Raw genomic sequence first — 9,534 nt, 5'->3', positions numbered from 1 at the left:
GAGGCTTGGTGTCAGGAAAGGAATACAAGTGTCATGCAGGTCCATACTGTTGTAGCCTGTCGGCCGCCGCAGCCAAATCAACAGCCGAATCAGAGGAGGAGGAGGAGGAGGCGGCGTGGGGGTCAGCATTGAGGCAACCTGAGCGCTCCGAGGGGGAAGAGGGAATGGATCTGGCAGAGAGAGAGAGAGAGAGAGACAGAGACAGAGGTGGAGCCTGGGCCGTCCGTCAGCCCTCGGATGGAGAGTCAACAGCCCCCAGGTCTGGAGGTGGCTGATGAGGAAGAGGAGGAACAGCTGGGTCCAGTGCCTGACACACAGATGCGCAGAAGGCAGAGGAGAGGAGAGTAGTGGAAATCTATGGGCAGGTCCTTAGGACGGAAGAGCCACCACTGCTAGCTTTCTGCTTTCTCCTTAATTCCAGGTTGCTTCTCTCCTTGGTTAGTTTCCAGCCATTGTTTCCTGGTCTGGTGCTTTGGAAAGTAAATTGACCCCCCCCTCCTCCTCTTTGTGGCAGCCCCTCAAATACTAGAATACTGCTATCATGTCACCCCCTAATTCTAATCCTAATAAGGAAAAGCACGAAACCGAAACTGGGTGGAATTTACCTGATCTTATCTTAGATGAGCTAATTCAATTTTATTGTACAGCTACGTTGACAGAAACTTGCAAGTATGAAAGTACAATCCTTCCCCGGCCACCTTTACAGCCCGAGTAATTAGGGAGGGTGTCTCTTCTAAACTCCTTGCCCCATTCACTACTCATTTCATATCTCTGTTTAATTGCATTTTTGGGGGGGGAGGGAAAGGGGGGGGTCAACCATAGAGAAATGGCTTCTTTTCCCGACTTTCTGGATGATCTTTGACATCCCAGCCTTCCCTATAGAATCTGAAATCTCTCAGTGGTCTCCTTTCCATGTAGTGGCAGCGCCAATTCTGCTGAAATTTTTGAGTTCAGCGAAGATCACTTAGAGCTAAATCTTCCATCGGCCCTGAGATCAAGGCATCTTTGGTCAATAGCTTTGAAGGCTGGGGAGCTACCGGCTGTGACACACCCATCAGGCTGGGCCCGGAGTTCAAATGCTACCACATGCACGTCCCTGATGTCGCTGATGCTACGTCAAACTGACGGGGGCAAAACAAAGGGAAAGTTGTTTGGAAAAATTTCCTTCCGGGTGTAAAGTCAAGCATGTGTAAAATTCCATGCTGTAATTTTAGTTTACCGCGTTCAAAAGAGCCCAATTCATGCGCTCTCATGAGTCCCCAAGGAGTTAACTGGAAGCTCCCTGTGAGAAGAAGGCAACAGGAAACAATATTCATCCAAAAAAAATATGACATAATTAAAAGGTGCCTTCCAACTGCCAGACTCAAGCAGGATGTTGGTTGAGTTGCAGCATTGCAATGGCGCCCCCTGGTGGCTTGTAGTCACCAGTCTCATATATATATATATATAGAGAGAGAGAGAGAGAGAGAGGGAGGGAGGGGGAGAGAGATAGAGACAGGTAGAGGTAGAGGTAGATAGATAGATAGAGGTAGAGATAGCTAGAGGTAGAGATAGATAGGTAGGTAGGTAGGTAGGTAGGTAGGTAGGTAGGTAGGTAGGTAGGTAGATAGATAGATGATAGATAGATAGATAGATAGATAGATAGATAGATAGATAGATAGATAGATAGATAGATAGATAGAGGTAGAGGTAGATAGATGATAGCTAGCTAGCTAGCTGGATGGATGGATGGATAGATAGATAGATAGATAGATAGATAGATAGATAGATAGATGATAGATAGATAGATAGATAGATAGATAGATGATGGATAGATAGATAGATGGATGGATGGATGGATGTAGAGATAGATATATAAACATAGATAGAGGTAGAGATAGATAGATAGATAGATAGATAGATAGATAGATAGATAGATATAGATCAATAGAGATAGATAGACAGTTAGATAACAATAGATAGATAGAGATAGATAGATAGAAAGATAGAGATAGATAGATAGATAGATAGATAGATAGACAGATAGATAGATAGATAGATAGAGATAGATAGATAGATGAGATAGATAGATGGATAGATGGATAGATGAGATAGATAGATGAGATAGATAGATGGATAGATGGATAGATAGATAGATAGATAGATAGATAGATAGATAGATAGAGGTAGAGATAGATAGAGATAGATAGAGAGATAGATAGCTGTGGGCCGTGGGTGGCTCAGGCTGTAAGACAGCCTGTTATTAAACACAGCTGCCTGCAATTACTGCAGGTTCGAGTCCCACCAGGCCCAAGGTTGACTCAGCCTTCCATCCTTTATAAGGTAGGTAAAATGAGGACCCAGATTGTTGGAGGGGGGGCAATAAGTTGACTTTGTATATAAATATACAAATAGGATGAGACTATTGCCTTACACAATGTAAGCCGCCCTGAGTCTTCGGAGAAGGGCGGGATATAAATGTAAATAAATAAATAAAAAAAGATAGAGGTAGAGATAGATATATATATATATATAGAGAGAGAGAGAGAGAAAGATCAACACATCTATTCCCACCTGTTGATTTTAGAAGTCCAACGATTTTCTGTTATTTTTTTTGAGCCACCTGCCGTCTCTCGAACCCGCGCCAGCTGATTTATTTGGATATTCTTTCTCATTTTTTTTATTATTTTTTTTTGCAGCTCACCGCCTGACCCAGAATCGTGGGCTCGGCTTCTCTCCCCAGAAGACGAGCGGTCTGGCCAGTCCCCAGGCCAAGAGCCCCACCACTCAGCGTCGGGCTGAAGCTACGGGCCTACATCCTAAAGTCTCTGAGACCCACCCCTTGGGGGAGAAACGGCTCTTGGCTGGAGGGGGAGAACTGGCTCACCCCAAAGGAAACCGCCCCGGCCCTCCCACCAAGAGGTCTGGGACAGCTACCCCGCCGAGGCAGGGATCGCTGGCTCCGCCGAGTGGAAAATGTAGCGGGTCAGGACAGAGGGGGGCCAGCCCTCTGAGGGGTTGTGCACCCCAAGCCCACCAGGACATGGGAGATTCCCATCTTTCAGTCAGGTAAGAGGTGATGAAAGGGTTTGTCGCATCTTGAAGGCCAGGATAAAAGTTCTTGTCATAAGTGTGTTGGAAGCTATGTCCTTAGCTATGTCCCACAGTTCCATGTGGGGAGAAAGACATTGGAAATATGGTGGCTGCTTGGAAAGATTGGTTTTTAATGGCGGACAGGACCCAGGAGTGAAATGCTCCCGGTTTGGACCGGATCGCCCGATCTGGTAGCGATGGCGGTGGATGGTTCGGAGAACCGGTAGCAAAAATCCCTCCCCCCCATCCCGCATGCCCAGCTGAGCGATGCAATCATCAGAAAAACAGTCCAGCTGACTTGAGAAAAAACAAACGCTTTTGAGACAACTATGACCTGGATGATTAAGTGTTTAAAATTCTGTTTATATATAGCACTACAGATCAAACAGGGTCTACAGTCACCATGTGCTTTTCTGCTTAACTGCTTTAACCGTAACAGGAAACAGGAAACTTTTCTTTCAACAAAAGGACATAGAATATATACCATAGATCCAAACTTGTAAACACTGCCATCTACTGGCTGAATGTTACCGTAGTTGTTACATAAAAATACGAGGAAACTGTATTCCAACACTGAGAATCTCCATAGACACAGAAGTCTTAAAAGTTTCCAAGTTTGGAGACCCCTGGCTTGGACAGCAGAAGAGAATTTAAAGTCATCCCCAGCCAGGTGTTGGGAAAACAGAAGAGCAGCCAAGGGTGACTCACCAGAAGAACAGAAGGAGGATTAGGCAGAGAGGCCGCCTGACGAATGACAGGTTTTTTCCAGACTGCTTTCTGAGCCAGAGCTATGAGTAAGGAAAGCCAAAGAGGCTCTCCTGGTTATCTACTCCACTAATTGCTCCGTAATGGACTTTAAGTGGAAAGGGCGGGGTAGACAGAAAAACAGAACAGGAAGTTGAAAGCGTCTCGGAGCCCCTTTTCAGACAGCAATGTTATGAAAAAATCAGAAAGTTCTCCCTGGTTTTGTCTGGAAAGGAGCTTCCAGATTTCTCCTGATTTATTTATTTTTTTGCTATATTTATAGAAATTAATATAGGAATCAAAAAAAAGAAAGAAAGAAAGAAAGAAACTTAAATCCAGAGAGCAAAATGGTAAACTGTTTTAAAGGCTGTCGTTCTTTCTTGCAGGAATCCCAGGGCTCGGCGCCTTTCTGGAGACAGCGATTCCTCCTCCTCCTCCTCTAGGCAAAGTGCCAGCTTGGGAAGGAAGCGGAACGAGGATGCCAGCCTGGCACTCAGGAAGGAGGCTGGGAGGCGCATCTCCGAGGGCCCAGCCTCCCAGCTCCATGCCAGTCCCAAACGGCCGCCAGCCAGCCGGAGTCAGTCGCGGGATCGTCTCAGCTTGCCGAAAACTGTGGCGGTGCCTAGGAAGGTTGAGCCAGAAGAGCGGGGCCGTCCTCGCGTGACAAGCCGGCCCAGCAAGCCTGGACCGCAGAGCCCTCGTCCCCGGGCCCGCAGCCAAGGAAGGCCTGGAGGAGAGCCTGTGCTGCTGATCAGCCGAGCAAAAGATGGACAGCATTCCTGGACACGAGCCGACGAGCCTAAGGAGAACGCCGGGGGCTCTGGAAGAACCACCCCCAGGACCAAGAGCCCAGCAAGGGGTCACCTGACCCCGGTGGGTTCCCGAAGCCCTGCCCCCACCAAGCGCAGGGGTTCCTTGCCTGCCACAAAAACAGCCAATCCTGCCGTCCGAATGCCTCCACCAGGCCCAGGACGTCAACGACAGCCCTGCTTGACTGGACAACGTTGGACCATGAGGCAGCCCCATTTGGGGGAGAGCGGGCCCTCCAGGCAGCCCGATGACACTTTAGGACAAGAGTTGGAGGTGACAGCGCAGGCTTTCCGCACCCCGCTGCGCCTCGATCCGAGTCAGGAGCAACAGCTCTACCGGCGTCTGGAGGAAGAATTCCTGGCCAACTCTCAAATGATGGGTTTGGAAATGGATGAAGATCTGGATACGGGCAGCCAGCCCTGCAACGGTGCCCGGCTCTTGCCCACAAATCCGGACCAAGGGACCGTCGACTCCGCCTATTGCTCCTCCAGCTCATCCTCTTCCTCCCTCAACATCTTCAGCAAATACAGTTTCCAACCCGAGGAGTCCAAGCGGAAAGCAGCCCACCAGATGGCCGAAGGTTCTGAGCTAGTGGATGTCCACAATGGCTCGGCGGAGATTTCCGAGCTCTGGGACTCATCCAGTTCCCGTGAGCGAAGGAGCCGCTGGAGGAAACCCGTGCTTTCGAGCTCATCGGATGAAAGCAACTGCTACCTGGGCCTGAATGACGTCCAGGAGGTCCAGGAGGGTCTGGAGCTGGCCGAGACTCTGGTGGATAGCCCCTGGGCCGCTGGGGAGCCGGTCCCTTCTCACGCAGAGCGGGGACCCTCCCTCCAGGATGGCCTGGAGAACCTCGGCACGTCCCCTTCGTCTCCTGTCCTGGAAGAAGTTGTGCTCCGTCCCCAGTCGTCCCTGAGGAAGCCCGACCGCGTGCCTTCCATCTACAAGCTGAAGCTGCGCTCGCAAATTAAACCTCGCGCCGACTCCCAACCGGACAAGACCCCGTCGAAAATCCCCACTCCCCTCAGCTACAAGGCTTCTGGAGCCCAGAAGGCTCCAACGGAAAGCACCTCTTTCAAGGACAGCCCAGCCAAAGGTCCATCCGAGCGCCGGGGCTGGGGGGCCTTCCACAACATCTTCTCCTCCTCCTTCGGGGATTGTCCTGGGGGTTCAGTGGAATCTGGCGTGGCTGATGAGGCGGCTTGGACCTAGGCACTGGTGGACAGCACCTACCCACATCTCCTCCCCCCCTGCACCCGCTTCCGTGGTCCGGCCCTCTCTTTCCAGCTGCTTCCTTGGACCTTTTCCCAGTGTGACTTTGTCCTATGCTGCTGTGCAGAAGAGAGATTTATTTTTGGGTGGCGGGAGGAGAGGGGGATGGAAGGGTGGGGTGGGGGACAGGGAAGAAAGCCTTGGATTGCAAATGGGGATCCGTCCTTCTATATTTTATTTTTGGAGCGTGAGGCTGGAAGATGGCAGAGCTTAAACTGCAGTACCGGGAGACTGGGGCTCAGGTTGTGTGTATGTGTGTCGTTGGGGTTGCGTATGTGTGAAAGGCTTGTATGGGGAAGTCCTTTAACACTGGATACTAAAGGGAGCGTCAGGGTTAATATTCACTCCCTTGGTCAATCACTGTCCAGCTTCGGCCATCTTGGTGTTTCCGTAGCCATCTAAGTTCAGCACAAGCTCAATTTACGAACATGATCGGTACCACAAAAACCTCTGTCACCAAGTGATACGGTTATTAATTTCTCTTTGGTTATTCAGCGAGTCATGCCCAATTTTCTTCCCTGTTTCCCCATGGTCATTAAATAAATCCACCTCTCCCTATTCACTTCCTCAGAATCCTCACCCCCCCCCCGAAAGAGTCTCAAACAATCACCCCTCCGTAAATATACTGGCTGCCAAGCACCTGAAGTGCGATCCCGGGGCAGCCGTAAGCGAAGAGGTTCCGTTGTAAGTCACGGTTTTCAGTGCCGTCGTAACTTTGAACCGTGGTTTAAACGTGGTCGTAAGTCGGGGACTATTTGTAGCACATCTGTAGGTTTCAACAAAGCCCTTGTTTCTTTTGGCGATCACTGGTGAGAAAGTCCAGCGCTAAAGTGTGTTTTAATCGGGGCAACCTGGTCTACCCAAATATGGGATGGAGCAAACTGCTTCCGTTTTCGCCTTTCTGCCCTAATCCAGGGACCTTCGCAGGCAGTCGCTTTCGTGACAAACTATTTTGGGGTTAAATTTATGTTTTACTGGCAAAGAAATAAAGGGAGACTAGTATAGATCTATTTCAAGCTATTTAGTTCGGGCCGCGGTGTGGCTCAGGCTGTAAGAAGCCTGTTATTAAAAAAAATTGCTTCCTGCAATTATTGCAGGTTCTAGTCCCACCAGGTCCAAGGTTGACTCAGCCTTCCATCCTCTATAAGGTAGGTAAAATGAGGACCCAGATTGTTGGGGGGGCAATAAGTTGACTTTGTAAATATACAAATAGAATGAGACTATTGCCTTATACACTGTAAGCCGCCCTGAGTCTTCGGAGAAGGGCGGGATATAAATGTAAATAAATAAAAAAAAAAGTTCTCATCAGCTAGCCGTCCCATATTTAGGTAGACCCTGATAGAAAAAAACACTTAATCTTCCCCCTGGTACAGCTGACAAAGCGAGGAGAGCCCGTGGCTTTGAGGTTAATACATCTATCTAATAAGCAAGCAGCCCAGGTTCGAATCCCAGAAGGGGTATGGCTAGCTGACGAGAGCTAAATACTGTATTTTTCGGAGTATAAGATGCTCCGGATGATAAAACGCACCTACCTTTTTTGGGGAGGACAACAAGGGGGAAAAATTCTGCCTCTGCCTCCCAGCAATTTTGCCTCTTTGCAAGCAAATAGCCTGTTTCAGTTTCAGTTTCATTTTCAGCACATCCTGATTAGCACAAGAAAAAGAAAAAAATCTGCCTCTGCCTCCCAGCAATTTGCCTCCTTGCAGCAAACAGGGGAGGCCGAAAATGGGGCACGCGGAAGTAACAATAGGCTATGGCAATCCCTGCAGCCTGAAACAGCTGATGGTCAGGAGGCCAATCCAACCATCAGCTGCTTGTGCTAATCAGGTTGTGCTGAAGCTGAAACAGGCTGTTTGCTACGAGGAGGCAAATTGCTGGGAGGCAGGTTTTTTTTTTCTTGTGCTAATCAGGCTGTGCTGAAAATGAAACTGAAACTGAAATGGGGTGTTTGCTGTTTGCTGCAAGGAGACAAATTGCTGGGAGGCAGAGGCCAAAGGGTGCGGGGGCCACATTCAGTGTATAAGACACACCCAAATTTTCATCCTCTTTTAAGGGGGGAAAAGTGTCTTATACGGAAATACGGTAGCTTGAAATAGATCTATACTAATCTCCCTTTATTTCTCCCTTGTAAATGTACATTTTCCAGTTCTTAAACTGACCACCCCCAAGAACCCGATTCGGCGTGAATCTCATCACAGCGTCTTCCTTTAGGTCTGGGACTGCCCTACTATGCTAGCGAGGTGACAGGCCGCAGTTTTCGGGAACAGGGTTTTCGAACGCAAAAAAGGACGGCGACTTGGATTGCGGTTGCCGTCTTCATTTTCGATTTTTTTTTTTTACTTCTTCCCTCCTCCCCTCCCCGCCCCTCCCCCAAGGATTTGCCCCAGTCCTTCACCCAGAGAGGCTGCGTTGGCATGGATGGAGCATTCGACGACGTCAGGATTTGGGAAAGGAAAATGTTTTATCCTTGTTCAGGGTGTCGCGTAGGGAGTGCAGTTGCCCTTTTCGTCTTCTACACAACGCCCCTTGTTTCCGTGCAAGGCTGCACAGAATTGGAAGAGTGCCTTATGGGGTGGGCTAGGTTGGGGTGGGGGTGGGGGAGGGGGGAGGGGAATGCCAAAGGACTGGCTGGAGAGAGCGGTTGGACTCCAGCTTTGTGGGTCCCGTTTGGAGTGGCGGATTCGCACAACGGACACTGAATGCCCCCCCCCCCCGGTGAAGCGTCTTATTTAAAAGGGAGAAGCTGCGTAGACATTTGTGGGAAATGGACCAAAGGGACACACACACACACACACATATACACACACACACACCCCAATTCTGCAAGGCACAATCGTTGCATGTGGCAAAATGCCAGTCGTGCGAGTGGGAAAGTGTGGGCGAGGGAGGGAGGGAATGCTGAAGTCTTTGCACGTGAATTTCTCTTTGGCGACAAACCCCCCCCCCTCTCTCCCCCGATCACTGGAGGTCTGTTGAATAAATCTATGCATATTTATATAAAGTAATAGGGAGCCTTGCCTCGCTCTCCTCCCGTAGAGTGCCTGCTAGCCAACCCTGTGAATGTAGCTGATTAAACCGACCTGCAAATACCTGAATCCAGACAGTAAAGACCGACACATCCTCTGCTTTTGGCCCTGGCACCTTTTGTGTGTGTGTGTGGGTGTGTGTACGTGTGTGTAAATAGGTGTGTTAGTACAGAAGTACGTTGTGATGCAGATCAGAAAAGTATCCAGATTTTGGTGGGGTGGTGGGCATCTTTCCTTTGGTCTCCGTCTCTTTTCCTTCCTCCCTCCCTCCCTTCCTTCTGGTTAGAATGTAGTACTGCAGGCTATCTCACTGCCAGCAGTTCGATCCTGGCCGGCTCAAGGTTAATCCTTCCTTCCTTCCTTCCTTCCTTCCTCCCTCCCTCCCTCCCTCCCTCCCTTCTGGTTAGAATGCAGTACTGCAGGCTATCTCACTGCCAGCAGTTTGATCCTGATCAGCTCAAGGTTAACTCAGCCTGCCTTCCTTCCTTCCTTCCTTCCTTCCTTCCTTCCTTCCTTCCTTCCTTCCTTCCTTCCTTCCTTCCTTCCTTCCTTCCTTCCTTCTTCCTTCCTTCCTCCCTTCTTTCCTTCCTTCCTCTCTCTCTCTCCCTCC

The 9,534-nt window shown here is 49.5% G+C and overlaps 1 protein-coding gene across 1 annotated transcript in view; it reads left to right on the top strand.

Annotated features, from left to right (window-relative positions):
• The window catches only part of GAS2L1 (growth arrest specific 2 like 1), a 44,098-nt gene extending 35,629 nt beyond the window's left edge, over nucleotides 1–8,469 (top strand). The window contains exons 5-6 of the mRNA XM_058158557.1: nucleotides 2,679–3,048; nucleotides 4,203–8,469. Of these exons, the coding sequence (XP_058014540.1) occupies nucleotides 2,679–3,048; nucleotides 4,203–5,838 (2,006 nt within the window). The 3' untranslated portion in view covers nucleotides 5,839–8,469. The remainder of the gene's footprint in view (nucleotides 1–2,678; nucleotides 3,049–4,202) is intronic.
• Nucleotides 8,470–9,534: the final 1,065 nt, after the last annotated feature.

The sequence above is a fragment of the Ahaetulla prasina genome, chromosome 15, assembly GCF_028640845.1.
Source record: "Ahaetulla prasina isolate Xishuangbanna chromosome 15, ASM2864084v1, whole genome shotgun sequence".
Classification (NCBI taxonomy): domain Eukaryota; kingdom Metazoa; phylum Chordata; class Lepidosauria; order Squamata; family Colubridae; genus Ahaetulla; species Ahaetulla prasina.
The sequence above is the reverse complement of the archived record's forward strand: the minus strand, read 5'-3'. Positions and strand labels throughout refer to the sequence as shown.